The 16,532-nt window shown below is 42.3% G+C and overlaps 1 protein-coding gene across 1 annotated transcript in view; it reads right to left on the minus strand.

Annotated features, from left to right (window-relative positions):
* Positions 1–16,532, minus strand: part of ADAM17 (ADAM metallopeptidase domain 17) — a 475,078-nt gene that overhangs the window by 389,578 nt on the left and 68,968 nt on the right. The window contains exon 3 of the mRNA XM_069235905.1: positions 1,914–2,047. Within this exon, the coding sequence (XP_069092006.1) occupies positions 1,914–2,047 (134 nt within the window). The remainder of the gene's footprint in view (positions 1–1,913; positions 2,048–16,532) is intronic.

Here is a 16,532-nt window from a genome sequence, read left to right on the forward strand (position 1 = left end):
CCACTGGTCTCAGCTCACTGCCTTCGGCCCTTCAATTACATATTGGCACAGTGACCACTTTCAACTCAGCTCTCCTCTCCTCCATGTCACCAGGTGATCCAATAGTGCCTTGGGGGCAGCATTCAAAGGGCTTCCCAAATTCACAGGGACTCCGTTGCTAGGCCACGTCATCTGCTATCACAAGAGTCATGCCTACCACCCATAACGATGTAATTTGACAACTCCACTCCTGAATTAATGTAATTTGTGGTGACCTCGGTTTCAGCCCTCGCATTGCTAAGCATTTCTTTGTTCATTTTCAATATACTTTCCAACACTAATGCCTTATCAGCTGCTCCATGACCACTGAGGGCTTCCTAGATTTCCTTCTGCGACTCCTGCTCCTGCACATTGCCCATTTGTTTCCACTGTGATCGCTTTTTATTTCTTCTTCTGGGTTGGCATTTGCAGCAATAGCATCCTACCAGTGAGTATTTTTAATTTTGCTGGAAACAGCAGCATGTATTTGTTTCCAGGTCTGTGCAGGATAGGGTTAGTCTTAGTGGGGGACTGGAGCCCTATATGCCCTTTCAACTATAAAGAATTTCAACAAGCTGTTAGGGTGTTTTGTGTAGATATTAAACATGCTTGCAGGAAGTGCTCAGTTGAGGAGACCTCTGTTTTATTCTAGCAGCACCACAATGTGAATGTTGTTTCTCTTAAAGGGCCCTTTGAAGTTCTCCACCTTATATTCCAAGAACTGTGCTCTATCATGCAAGTCTTGAGCTTTCTGGCACAGGATGGCTACCTCAGGTTTACTTACATTAATTTGGTTTCAGTGTTTGCAACTGTCTCCCAGCTATGTTGGTTCACCCTTAGCAGATTAACTTTAATCTTGACAGTGTGACTCTTGTTCTGTCACTGTTCTAGTTTTCTGTATGGCTAGGATAGTATTTTCAAACTTGCTGTCAATGGAGTTTGAGTGCACAGACTTAGGGGTTGGCTGGTGCTCTTCAGAGATGGCAGAGTCTTTCCCTGAGAATGTGATAGGGCTCATATACTGCATCCTTATCTCTGCCCTAATGGACCTAGGTTTCCGATACCAGTGTGGTGTACTGGCAGTACACCTGGCTGCCCCATACTCCCAAGGATAACAGAAATTTGCGGTCAATAATTAAGCTTGGTGCAATATTCAGGAAGCAACAAACCACCCAATAACGAAGTTCAGAATTGGTGTGTGGCCTCTACGCGACAAACAAATGCATAATGATTGGGGTCTTGAAATGCACATTATATTTACTGCACAGTGGATAGGTTATCTTTCGTGAAGCAGGACCCTTAAGTGTGTCATCATGGCCCCCAAAGGGGCGGGTGGATTTTTGCAGTCACACCCATTATGCCGAGTGCTGCAGCAAGTGTGCCTTGCTCCCCTAACCTATCGGATGAGCCACCACTGTACATCTTGCAAGCTGGCAATCAGGAATGAAATGCCACCATGGGCTTACCTCCAACAATGCTGCTGGCAATGCAAGGCCCACGGCTGCGGGCTCAAACAGACAGTTCTCCCAGCTATCCAGAACAATTCAACAGCTTCAGCCTTCAATGAGATGTCACACTGTCCACTTTCAAGATAGTAGCCTGCATTTTGAATACAGGACCACCTACCCCATGTCCACACTCCCTTACCTGTTGCTGCCTCAGGGGATTCCAAGTGACTCCACCCGTATAGACCCAAGTCTAGATTCTGTTATCAAGCTCCGGTGAGACCAACAATCTGTTTGTTGGCAAAATGTTGCTAGTGTTTATTGGTCAAATCAAAAGCGGAGTGAGCACAGGTTCTCAATGTATGACAGTACAACCACACCATTCACTTTTACTCATGACTTCACATACATTCTGCATACATGTCAGCTACGAAAATAGGAGGTACATACCCACAACATGTCCAGTAAAGAAGTCAGGCCATTTTACATTGTACTCGCTTTCCTGACCATTCCCATCCACAACCGTGGCTTTCAAATTTTCTGAAAAATGTTCAGTGCTTGAGGTCAAGTACAATTTGAACTGCCTGGAAAAAAAAATCTTAATTCAGTTTACGGAACATAGTCCCATCCAACAGAGATTATTACTGGAGAACATAACAAAATAAATGTAAACAGTGTTTCATAAACACAATACAAATACAAAGGTGATGAGAGCTATTTATGTTATAAAAATTTCAAACTGCACACATTTTACGTCATTTATGATACAGACTCTTAGCAGCGATCATGGATGAGAAAATGTGTTTAATAAACCATTAGTTCAGACTTACAGTTGATTTAACCCCTTAACTGCCTTATAAGTGCAGCTGTACATCATGAAAAAGTGTACCCTGTATGCCCTTATGACAGGTATATATATGCCATGAGGCACAAAATTCAACGGAGGTGCTCACCTAATGCCTGTACAAGGTCTGTGCCATCACTGAAAGAGTCTGGCAGATTAGTGTGCACACACCCCAGCTTAAAAGGGGCTAAAGTGAAGCTGCCTGCTGTTTAGCAGGAAAGTAATTTTAATATTCCATGCACACCACTTTGCTCTCCAAAAATTAAACCACACCCAAACTAGGCCTCCTCACTTTATAGCTGACTACCACTGTTAAACAGATGCCTCCCAATATTCATCTTTAATAGTCCCTCACATTAAAAGGTTATAGTGCCAGCAAATAAGATGCTCTAAATAACCCCAAAGCTTTCTCTCAGATTAGTAAACTGTTTCCCACATCAAATTGCACTATAACACATTCCTTTTCCACTATAAACTTTGCTCTAGCCACGGCAGGGCCTAAATCAAAATAAATTTGCTCACCAACTGACCATATTCCCATCGTCCAATGAGTGTGTACTACACCTCTTAAGAAAAATCTGCACAACCACATTGCAAAGCAACTACCACTTAGATTAAGATGAGTAAGTGTCACAATAACTCCTTGAAGTCCAATTCAGCCTGGCCCTGCCCATTCTACTCAGAGAAAATGTCAAACCTTTCTTCTGGTATTGTAATCCTGGGAATAATTACCACCCCAGCATGACAAACACATCACAACAATGTTCTGTAAAACACCTTTCCTGCTATTGTCACAGCTCTCCACTTCACTCTCAGTGGGAGCTGCAGTAAGACACAGGTGCATCTGGAGCAATATACAAAGGATCAGGTTTTTGGCATAATGACTGCTAATGGATCAAAACCTGTCCCCCTAGGACTATGCTATAGTCATATGTGATGTCCAAAGACACCTGCTGTCTACTTCATCGTTTTAAATATCTATGTGATACCCTGCATGGACATACCCAGGAGGCTCAGCATTTCCCTCCACAGCCATTTCAGCGTAAACAAAGCCCATATTTTCCTTGGGATCTATGGAACACTAGGACAGATCCCAACACTTGCAGGGTCGATATCTATGAGGAATTAACCACATATCCCAAATTTAAAGAAAATCCTTCTCTCGATTTTTGTCCTGTTCGCTGCATCACCTTGAACCCAGGAGTTATTAAGAATAGAATCTCAGGTATGTCCTTGCCCATAATTGCAGTAACCAAGGGAGCTCTCAGGTCAGATAACTAAGAAGAAACGTTATTAATGCTATGTCCAAGAAAGTCAATGGTAGGTTTGTTGATGCAGTGGCCGTAAACCAAACTGAATTTATGCTTTTTAATCAGGTCCTGGGGAACTGAAATTAAACAGACTGCAGAAAGGATCAAACACTAGTCCACGTTTAGGCATTGGCTTCAAAAATTAAAATTAAAATGTGACTTTGATGCCCTAAGGGTGGGGATGAGCAAAATAACATGAAAACCCATTATGTCACATATAAATATATAACAAGCACAGCTCCTTTTTCCTCTGTATTTCAAATCACATAGAGACTCCTCTTATGAAGCATAATCTGTTATACCACAACCCCATCCTTAGATATTGTGTAAGCCAGACCTTTGCTCCAGAGGCTAGTGGCTTGCTGAACAGACTCTGCCATTTAAATGAGATGCCCAGAAACCCTCAAAAACACCCTTTAAGAACTTCTTTGCTAACCAAAAGTCCCACAGTTGTTGGGCCATGATCTAACAAGCTAAATGAGATTATAGACAGCTAAATAGTCTTACACACACCTTGCAATACAAAATTCACACAGTACAGCACTAATGAACAATAATGTCTGCAAAAAATACAAAACAACCCTGGATATCTCCCATGGTTTTTCTGTCAAAATATAGTGCCTGAAAGTAAGGATCTAACCACTTTTTCCACACTCTGCTCTGATGCTTGTTTCTGATCCAGGGAGGACCTGGCCTGATAATTCAGACTAGCTCTTCCCATGGGAAGCTGGGTCAAGACTGATTTGCATATGGGTGGGTCCAAACTGGGGTGGTCGGCAAAAAAATACGATGGCGTGGGATTCGGCCAGTGGCTGAGATTAATTAAAGCATTTCATCCATCACCTTGTTGTTTTTGCCATCAAGTAAAGACCACTGGCTCAGAGAAAGTGCATCATTGTCATAACCTTGGTACCTGCCCTAGAGGCAGTCACAAAGGCTAGCATTCCAAAGGCAAAAGCCTTACATCCTAGATGGATACAATGGGCCATTTCCTTGACCGCCACTGATGCAGACTATGTATTTGACCCAAAATTATAAACTCAAGAGTTTCTCCAATACAAACTGGAGTACCCCATGCCCACTAACATTATGCCTCTGGATCAATATAAATATATTATTTACAGAGATGGTTCAGCTCAACCTGCTGTAGGTACAAAACATCAATACTCCACAGGTTGCACAGTTGTTTATGAAGTTATGAGGGATGGAGAATTCCGCCCTCAACAGACTTTTACACAGTCCCTTGGAGATTGCATTGCAATTAGATGAACTTAAAGTATTGATTTTGGCACTGAAACATAGGGATCTTGAATTCCTAACACTTATAGGGTGCAATTTGTATTACTGTGTCCAGTCTTTCAATAAAAATGTGCATTACTGGTGCTTTAATCGATTAAGAGACTTTAAAGGAAACACCATCAAGCATAAAATGATCTGGGGGAAGGTGGCAGAACTGAAAGACTAACTGCCACAGGCTGATGTAATACACAAATTGGGTCATCAATGTGTGGAAATACAGGTTGTAGGGAATTTGATGGCTGATGAAGCAGCCAAATCTACAGTTGTTACTGCAACTGTAGCTGCGATTACTTGTTTCCCATATGAGGGTGATGATGAAATACTGGCCTGAATGCTTCTTTATCAAAAGCATGTTGAGCAAAATATTCCTACCACTTAAGTGCCCACAACATTTCTTATGTAACAATTCCACAGGTTGGTGATCGTGTCATCCCCAACCAAGACTGTAGCCTAGAGTTAATTCAAACGGTGGCAAGAGGATGTTGCTTCTGCCCATGTTGATGTGGCGGCTACTATTTCATTATTACAAAAACTCTGTTGGTGGCATGGTCTTTTCTCCTAGTTCTCACCAGGGAGGCCTCCAGCAGCCCCACACGCGGTGTGACAGCTCCGGTAGGATTCCAGGCCTCCGTCACCTCCGCAGTCGGAACCGCCAACTCACTGGAAGCTTGCCTCGGCAATGTGCAGGATGGCCGGCAGTCATCAGCCCCCCGCGCCATTGTTCAGACGGATAAACCGGGGTTGACTGCGGAGCTCGGTCAGATCGCGCCTGCGATCTTGTCTCACCGGTCACGCCCCTCAGAGCTTGAATAATATACTGTATTTGAAAGTGAAGATATGTTCATAAACTCTGCAAATTATGGTGACATGATTTGTTTTGTGCATCATTACCTACACAGAGCTAGTACTCCACGTACAGTTTTTGATTACACAAATAATGTCCAACTTCATCAGTGGGGAGTTCTAAAACATAGTTAGACAAATTCACTTTTTTTTTTAACATGACACAATTGATCCTGTATCATATTACTTCAAACTACCAGCAACAAAAGCGAGAAAATATATGCTGACTGCTACTAAATTAATTTATTTGGATTCATTTGTTTTCCAACTCACCACCAAGGGCTATGAACATTGGAAAGACACAACTGATTTTAAATCAGTTTGGGGAACAAAAGAATGGTAAGTACAGGGCGTGGATGCCTTATTTAAAGCACGTCTGATTACGATACAGATGATTTTTCTGACTGACACTGTTCAGCAGATTACTTGCCTAGGTCTAGCAAAAATGAAAGAACAGAATGTGCCCAGTATCCCTTCAATTTCAAAATTCAACAATTGGCAAAGCCCAAGATCAGCTCAATGATACGGTCAGAAATGGTACATTTAATTCAACACTTTCAGGTCCCAAAAGTGGTTATTGTGGCCTATGGACACAAATAGTTTTCATGCTTGTTTTGTAAACTCTACACAGGGTTTTAAAGCAAGCAAACAGGACGATTGTTGTACTGAGACAAAGCATGCAGGGATTTTCCCTATATACAGCATGGTCAAGTTATGTCAGCAGTGGATGACACATTCCACTTTGACAGCTATAAAAGAACACCTCTCTCCTCTCTAATGACATGGATTTGCAAGATTTCTTGTTAGGTCCTAGATCACCATGCTCCAAAAGATTCTTGTATGCAGTATACAATGAAACATGGAAGCTTTCTCAAATGGAAGCTGCTACTCGTTTAAGGCAAATAGATCAGACAAATTTAGAGAAAGCATTAGCCGTTGCCGATAATGGTATGAATACATTGTCCACTTGTAATTACACCCTAAATAACATTGCGTCATCTGCAACTGATATTATACAAAATGACATGTTGTTTGTACAACATGAACAGAGTCAGCTTAGGTCTATCATGCAGGTGAGTTGGACATTTCAGGTTCTGAAATCGAACTGGGTGTCCTGGAAACACATGAACTCGAAAGAGTTATTATCACCATTTAATTTAACACACAAAGAGATAATGGCGAGGAAGGATGCAACATGCACAATGCTTAATATAGAAAAGTTAGAAAAGATGCCATTTGCAGTGGCTGAAACACCATCAGCAATGTGGTTAGTACATTGAGTCATCTCCCTGCCAATGCCCAGGTAGGTAGGTTTGAAGCTTTAGGGGAGAGTTTTTTTTTTTTTTTTTTTTTTTTACACGAGGTGTGGAATCTGCTTTTCAAATATAATTGTATGAGCTGGGGAAAGGAAGTATTTCTCAGTGTCAGTAATTGTGAAACATCTGTAAGCCACTCAATGATTTTTAAACCGGTGTCATTGCACACTGTATGCAATGAGTGGGTGGCCAACGATTGTTACTTTAATAAAGAGTTCCCATCCCCTTGATTCGTCCAGTGTTTAAGTTACTTCTGAATGATAGTTGCTTGAAGTTTAGCGATCAAGGGTGCTGTGGGATGAGAGCAGGTGTCCCATATGTGAATTCAATTTCTCAAATAGTGACCTGCTGTTGAAATGCGTTATTCCCCCTCCCCCATACACATGAAATTAGGGTAGTGAGTTTGTGACCTTCTATTCCTACCTCTAATGTTAACTTTGACAAGCTGAGCAGACTGAAAGCATTATTGTTCTAAAAACACTCGGAGCTGACATCTACTCATTAGACATTCAAATTGCAAGTGGCAGTCATCTGCTGAGATACAGTCACTTCTAAATACTAACTTTCCAAGGCACTTTGGTGAACTTGTGAGTCGCATCTGTAATGCTTTGAACACCAACGGTGCTGGTCACTTTTAAAAGCAATTGGTTCTGGTTTTGTCAGCACCTTCCAGACTGTCTTCAGAGTAATTACATCTTTTACACACTCCCTATTTACCATTGTTTTCGAAGGATGTTCCATTTCAAAGTCGAATGTTGGTGGAACTACCGAACACCCAGACGTGTTGTGAACGCATGAGACAGCCTTTTGGAGCATCTTTGTTGGGGTAACTACAAGACAACTGGTCTTTGTCTTTTCAACCAGTATGGTTCTACTGTGTCCAGCCTGTGTCCTGCTCTCTTTGATGCCCTCTCCAGTGTGCACTGGAAGTGTGCCTTGCACAACAATTGGTATTTTCTACTCACATAAATCTTGTGATGTTACCACGGAGGGTTCATTCCTGGAGGTATCCTATGAATCTACTGTTGCTTTGAGATGCCTTTTATGAGCCATCCTACATAGATATGGACATTACGGCTCCAAGTTTTCATGTGGCTCAACCGCTGCGGGCATTGAGCAGAATGCTATTTTCTCGGCAGAGGTTGTGGCTTTAGATTATGAATGTTCCTTTCATTTTCTCGCCGAGGGTTTGATGGTTCTGACATCTGCGGATGAAGGATCCTCCTTGGACTCCCTTTGTACTGATGCTTTGGATGACAAGGTGGCTGCCTCCGATGACTTTTAAATTTGGCCTTTGTTTTATGAAAATTGACTATTTTTAATTGCCTCATTTTTAATTGTTTGCTCTGCTTGTTGGTGTGAACATTTTATTGTCTTTAGGATTTTAAGCATTTTTGTTGCTTCTAGTCTCTTAGATGGGTTTCCAGAATCTGTCTTCTAAAACTGGCAAGGAGAAAAGACCTCTAGGACCCGGGTTGGTCACCTCTGTTTTAGCTAAATTTTAGTGTTCATATTTTAGTCATTTTGGTAAGGCTGCTTTTAGCGATGATTTTTACATATTTTTAGCAGCTGGGAAAGCGAGGAACAAGCTATTTGTTTAGTTAGCTTTGCACAAGAATAGAAGAGCACTATACACAATATACTGGTTTGTGTTCCACGTTAAGGAAACAGTTTCTACCACCTAGACTAAGAACTGCATAGGAACTGTACTTCAGATACATTATGGTTGACTATATAAACGGTGCACTGACCCAGAGGCAGCATAGGGCATTCCGGACGTGACTATCCTGGGCCACACGCTGTGTGACATGCAGCTTAGCTGTCACTGATCTACCAGCTTCCCAGGAGTATTGTCATCTGCACCACAGGCTCATTCCTGACACTATTTCCAGGTATGGGGCTTATCACTGAGATCGGGTCAGGCAGAAGAGTACACCTAATATGCATAGACATAGGGTTAGGTAGGAATCTCCAGCACATCTAGCACTACATACGTCATAGTTGGTTTGTCTATCTTCTTTACCATGTTCATAATGCTGATTACTTTGCTTTGTTTCATCTGCTTAATCATCATAGCTCACTTTATATGCAAGATTGTGGTTGTTTCAGTAAATGCACTGAAAACCTATTTCGCATCACTCTGTCTCACCTTGGCATGGCCAAGTAATATTACGAAAGGGGTAAGATCTGTTTCCATGGCTTCCTTGAGGAGTTGAAGTGTCATGTTTAGGTTGCCATAATAACCTTTTACTCCGGTGGGTTTGGCGGTTTAGGTGAGGCACTGTGAGCTAGCCAGGAGTTAATATTAAGCTAAAATCATAAAGAAATACCAGAAAATACCAAGAAAAATAGAAATTAATTCACAAAGTACAAACAGAAGGGGCAGAAATCCAAAGAATGCTACAGACTGGAATGCTATGCTATGGGCCACACACTGGAATCCTCATCATGACACAGACAGGAATGCTCACCACGCCACCAACAGGAATGCTTACCACACCACAGACAGGAATGCTCCCAATGGCACCAACAGGAATGCTTACCACACCACAGACAGGAATGCTCCCAATGGCACCAACAGGAATGCTCACAATAGAAACAACAAGAATGCTCATGATGGCAGCGTCAGGGATGCTCATAACACCACCAACGGGAATGCTTAAATTACTAACATATGCGATACACAGAGTAGGAGGAGGGGAGACTAAACATGGAAAAAGCAGGAAACTGTTGCTGTTTACTGAAGACAAGAAGAGAATGACAGGACAACAAGGGGCATCAAGCAATAGCAGGATACAAAAGGCAAAGAACTACAGCAGGAGTATACAAGACTAGGAGCTGCAAAGACAGCACTGAAAGCAGGATGCAGGGCAATGAAGGCTGGAATGGACAGCAGGTTGAAGCAAGTGTACAGGAAAGACAGCCAAGCATGGCAACCAAGAAGTGGTTTAATGGTGCATGGATCATGACCACACTCAATACTATAACCATGAAGTTCCATAAAAAAACTGTATGAGAAAGAACAAAGAGCTTGCACTTAGAATGCCGAAGGTGATAATAATCTCCCTCCCTCTTCCTTTCAAGTCTTGAAAATTAAAAGGAAAGCAGGCCACACAGACAGATAACCATTTTATTACTCAGTATGTTATCTAGAGTTCTCCATGTATCCAGAACCAGTCGCCTCTGCATTACAGGGCTAGAATACCTTGACATTCAGTGAAGAATCGGATATTTCAGAACGGTTTGTAAAAAAAAAACAGAAGTATGCAGAGTTCAAAATGTCCACAGATGGTACCTCCTGTTGGACATTTGGCAGAGCTGTTACTATGGTGTTTGAAATCTGTTTTTTGAGAGCTGGGGCTAGGACTCTACAGTCTCCTGTACTAATGGAGACTTAAAATTTAAGTAACTTAGTTTGCTGTACAAGATTTATTCATTTTTTAATTACTTTACGTTTTTGTTTTAAGTAGTAACGTATCCTGATCTAATAACATGAAAAGCAATTGTCACAGCCCTTTCGGTTTAGGTCAGTGTTTGGAGAGTCACTGGTGAAAGTAGCAGCTTAAGGGATTTCTAGTCACCAAAATAGGCTAGGGGCCACGTATATCTGCAAAATACAAGTACAAGCCAGTGGAGGAGAGAGGACTGGGCATGCTGAATATCTTAAAATACTATTAGGTAGTTCAGATCCGACATATATGTTGATTTGTATAACCCACTAATCACCTGAGAGGGCATCCCAGCACTTGGGTAGGTGTGTAAGTGTGTGATCCTCAAGGTACTATACAAAGAGCCAGGTCCTTAGCTTCTTGCCGAAATCAAGAAGTGAGGAGGAGGCTCTGATGTGTTGAGGGAGGTCATTCCTTATCTGGGGTGCAATGTAGGAGAATGAACGACTTCTAGTTTTGCTTTTGTGTATGCTGGGATTGTGTTCACATGAGAGTGAGGTACGGCGTAGGTGTCTGGTGGGTTGGTGAAAGTGTATACAAATGTACAGGCATTCTGGTCCTGTGGTGTGTAGGGCTTTGTATGTGAGCAAGTTTGAATTGGCTGTGCCTGTGAATGGGGAGCCAGTGAAGCTTTCCGAGATGCATTGTGATGTGGGTGCTGCGTGGGATGGTGTAGTTATCTGGAGATTCCACCTTAGAGAGTGTTATTGAAGTCCAGCCTGCTGCATGACAGTCCATCTGTTGTTCTGAGGCAACCATATGAAGCTTCCAGGGGACAAGGAACCTGTTTGACACAACGGGTCTTAAATCTTTCAAATAGATCAAGGCAGATTATTGTATACCGGAAAAAGGGCAACCTAGTTACTTCCAAAGCAGACACTATTTGTGTCTCACAATGATATCACAAAAAAGTGTTGAGCTGCAGCTTGACACCCTTCAAAAGGTGGCTGAAAACAAAGAAGGGACAAACATACACTAGCAGAAAAAACAAGGATGCAAAAACAATGGGTAAGAGATGGTGAAAGGCAAAGCTTGGATGGACTTTCGAACAGAATGAGTGGTCGTCCATTTTCCACAGTGCAAAAGTTGCCACACCAGGCGCCACAATCAAAGAAACACTCATTAAGATTACATTTCACTGGTATTATACCCTAGACTCAATGCAATGTACAGTGCCAGATGTAAGAAGTGGTGGACGGGTTGTGTTGGCACAGGCACACTCCCGCATCTATTATGGTAATGTCTAAAAATGACAAAACATTGTGCAGAGCTACTAGATGACCATGACTAAAAGTCAGACACTAAACTACTGAGATAACCCACACATATAGTGCTAAGAGTGACAGACAGGTTCTCCAACCCTCTTAAAAGAGCCAGAGAGAAACAGTGATCTTGGCTGCAGCAAAGCAAACTATACTAGCAGCAAGGTAGACAGCACGGATACCTGATCATAAGACTTGGATCCATAGGGTGTGGGACAGCCAGTCAATGGAAAGAATCATGCATAACTCTAGAACAAAGGGGCAAATATTTTCAAATTCACTAGGGTCATGAGTATCCCTTTTCTCAAATGAATTTAAGGAAATCACATACCCCACATTCCTTAGGGTACTTAGAAAATTCTCAAAGATAACAGGAATCCTAGTGGGACACTAGCGAAAGGGCTACACTACAATGGTTCAACTTGGAAGGTGTCATATGGAACCATGTGGCAACAAAAGCAAATACACTGTCAATGCATCTACTCCAAGGTTGTAAATGCAAACCAATTTGAGGACTATTGTGCCTATTGAAGAGGGGTGGGAGACGGGAAGCTGGGGGGCAGACGGAGTTGGTTTTTACTTATTATATTTACCTTTTTTCCTTGTATTTCCTTTATTTCATTTTCTGCAAGAGAGGATTCCTGTCGGCCAACGGATGTAGGCAGGTGTATGTGTCTATTAACAATAGAAAGAACTGCTTGATAAAGTCATCAAACTATCTATTGGTAGTGAAATGTCTCAGCTCTAGAACGAGATTAAGACAAATTAGAGGTGGAGAGGAGAAGAGTTTACAGACCTCTTACAAAACTATATGTCCAATGTGCATTAAATATCCTTAATGTTGTCAGAAGGACACTCTGAAGGACACTTCAATGTGGTCATGGAGACGTAGAGGTCTTTTAGCACTGACTGATGGTCATGTAACAAGGCTGTGGGAAACGGTGTTGCATTTAAGTGATTAGCCACCATCTGTGATTAAGGATCCCATCAGGTATTTTATTACTTATGAACTAAGACGGTGTATCAACTCTGCAAAAATGTAAAAAAAGAAAAATTAAAACAGTAATAGGCCTTGTGGAGGGTATTAACCATACAAATGACTGTGTTAAAATAAGTGAAGGGGGTATTCAAATCTGAAAAAGGTATGAAATTCAAGGCTTAAAATGTAAAGCACTGGTTGTCGACTTAATTGTTTCTGATATAACAACCTGGGAGCATCAATCGGAAATCTTAGTGCTTTGCCCCAAATTTTGCAGTAGCTGGTGTATTTTCGATATTGACAGAAAGGATATACAAATGAACAGAATTATTTTTACCAAAATTATATCATGGTGGACAAGGGAAACGGAGGAGCATGATAAGGTGCTGAGTGAGGTACTAGCTAGGGAAAGTGAAGTAATGTGTTAATGGTGTGCATCGAGAAGTGTCAGAAGAGAGTGAGCAGTGTCACATTTGGATCATGCTAATTCTAAGAGTGAGATGAAGCCTGAAAAGGATTTGGTGGAGGCACTGAATGTTGCTTCAAAGCTTGGGGTTAAATAACTGTGTATCTTTAGAACTAGCATAATAAAAGCTTGAAGAGTTTTTCAGAAAGAATTAAATGCATGGGGGTGTCAAAAACCTTAATAAGAAGCATCCTTTTGTGATATTTGATGTTAGGTGGTGCACCAATCTTACCATGGACTCTAGCAATAATGGAATTGGTGCAGCTTGAGTGCAGGTTGGTGATGGCGGAAAAAGGGTGATAGTTTTTCTTTGTACTGCCTGACAAAAGCTGGCACATTACTCTATGGTGGAGCACAAGTTCAGGCCAATGATCAGTTCTTCTTTATACCTTTTTTATTGCATTTCATTGAAAAATCCACAAATGATTATAAAAACATATGCAAAACAATAAATGATTTTATACGTGTGTGTGTGTGTGTGTGTGTATATATATATATATATTTTTTTTTTTTTTTTTTTACACTCACACACACACACACACATATAAATGGATTTTTTGGTTCACTAGTAACTTTGCCGGTGGTTTACAAATCTTAACTAAATTACCCAAAAAGAAGGCTCCCCAATCTCAGCTCTTTCCTGGAAAGATTTGCCGTGATTCATTGATCAGGGGCTGAGAAAAAGACAGGGTCCCAAATAGCATTTTCCCCATGCAGTTTACCTTAGGAACTTTAGACAGCGCTACAGCCAAAGCAGCTGAAAAGAATTACACCAAAATTGGCAGAAATCTTTATCTTGATCCAGAACTTGTTCGTTTTTGTGATTTGGTGTAAATCTGTTTAGATGTTTTGGGGATTTTAAGGCTCAAAATCTACATATATCTAGCACACAGTACTACCGATGAGTACAAAGATCACAAAACACGCAATCTGATTGGCTTGCTGCAACATGAAGAGAATTTGAGGCCATGTGGAGGGAGGGGGTCTCAGACAGCCCAGCACCCGTGTAATTTCACAGCAGTAATGTAGCGCAAAAAAAAAAAAAAAAACGGAGCCTTTGGGTATTAGATCATTGGGGTTGGGCAGCAATGGGGTACTGGACGCCCATGGGAGGTGGGGGGAGGGAAGTTGGATGGCAAAGCTACCTATGGTAATAAAATCTTTCTTTACCCATACAGGGAACCTATATCTGCTGATTTTGTTGGGGGCTACGGGGTCAGTCCCAGAGCTCCCGCAATCCCTGCCGGCTCTCCTTCTGGGAGCTAGCCACATTTTGTTTTTTAGGTGGGTGCCCACCCAGGGCATCCACATCTGCTGATTTTATTAGAGGCCTGGGGGAGGACCCAGGGTCCCCACAGCCACTGGCGGCTTCCCCCAAGCACCCACTGTGGTGCTGGTGGGAGCCGGCTCAGGTTTTGTTTTCCTGCCCGGCAGTGCAGCATTTTTCTTGGGTCCCATCCGGGTAGGAGCAAAACTGTGTTCCCTGGCCAGAGAGTGCGGGCAGGGACTAAAGATTATATTGCCTGCCTGCCTGCCCTCTCCTGGGCAGAGAACACTAGTGCCCTGTGGGATGGGGTCCCTGGGACTCTGCAATGGTATCGGGCCCCAGGGCTATGGTCCCTGGAGCCGATCTGCAGCCAAAGATGGGGGCCTGATGACACCCCTCTGCCCCCCCCAATGAAAAGCAGACTGGGCCTGGGGTCCCCAGGGCATCAAAGAGGCTTGAGGAGGACTCACACCCTTCTCCCCTAAAAAAGAATTGGCTCTGGGAGAGGAGGTCCCGGGCCTAAAAATAGGGCTGCATGCCACCCTCCCCCAATAGGATTTAAAGCACCCCATGGGGATGGGGTCACCGGGGCCTAAGAAGGATCAGGGTAAGGGCCATGTATCCCTCCCCAAAGAATGTAAACCTGCTAATCCGCCCTGGGGCTATGTTTTAAAATGGGCAAGTGCCAGCATTTTATTTCTTGTGGTTTTTTAAAAAGGAAATCCAGTGCACCATTAAAATAATTACTGTTTTTGGCCCAGAAGTGTGTGTGGTCCCTATGGGATCTCCCCACCAGCCCTAGTAGAGCAGGATATCTCTACCCTGCTCCTATATACATTTTTCAATACTTTTGTTTGAAGGACAGGGGACTGAGTCTCCTAGTCCTAAAATGGCTGCTACCTCTTCTTTATTGATGTGGTGGAAGCCAAAGAAATCTCTTATCATTAGATCTGTTAGCTTCACTAATCCTCCACTGTGAGACAGATACATAATCTTTGATCTTTAGTTTCTCAAAAACTACAGAATGCATTTACACCAAATCACAAAAAACACGTTTTCCGGACCAAGATATAGCTTTCTGAAAAGTCTGTTGTAATTCGATTCAGCCATTTTGACTGTAGCTGTGTCTAATTATGCCCATGGAAATTTGCATGGGGAAAATGCATTTTGTGACCTTTTTATTTTGTAGCCTACCAGACAGCACAGCGGTCTGGTTTGCTAAAGACATCTTGGGGACTTTCAGAAAGTTGACCTAGGAATGCATTCCGCTTATTGATTACCACTGGCTTTGAGGTTTGTAACTCACACTTTCTGTCTTCCCATTTGCTAGCTTTATTTGCTTTAGGCTCTCCAGGTTCAGTTCGTCCCTCCCATTGCGTTAAGTGAGTTTTCTGTATTCTTCAACAAACTCGATTTCCATTATCAGGCCTTTATATCTTGTTCTTATCTCATCACATTTGCTGTGCATTCAAAGACCGAAGTTAAATGTCAGGCGCTGTCTTTCAAGGGCATGTGTTCACTTTTCTTTCTCTGACCCCAAGGTGAGAGGATTTATGTGACAATCTTGCTGGATACTGGGGGCAGGTAAGAGTTTACACCATTGCATTCTACCCCATTTTATACTATGCTACTCTACTCTTCAGTTTACCACTTTAGTCTATGCCACTACACTCTTCACCACTCTGCTCTACACCACTACACTCTTCGCCACTGTAGTCTACACCACTCCAGTGTAGGCCACACCAATCTACTCTACACAACTTCACTCTATGCTACTGTACTCTATGCCACTCTGCAACACTGCTCTCTAAGACAATGTACTCTGTGCAAATACACTAATCCAATGCACAATACTCTGTAACATTCAACTCTACACTTCTGCACTCTACTCCAATCCACTGTATATCACTTTAATCTCCTCTGCAGCACTGCACTCTATGCCACTGCACTCTGCACCACATTACTCTATGCATATACCACTCTACATAACTGCACTCTATCCTGTACCACTCCATTCTATGCCACTTCACTCTA

The sequence above is a fragment of the Pleurodeles waltl genome, chromosome 5, assembly GCF_031143425.1.
Source record: "Pleurodeles waltl isolate 20211129_DDA chromosome 5, aPleWal1.hap1.20221129, whole genome shotgun sequence".
Lineage (NCBI taxonomy): Eukaryota > Metazoa > Chordata > Amphibia > Caudata > Salamandridae > Pleurodeles > Pleurodeles waltl.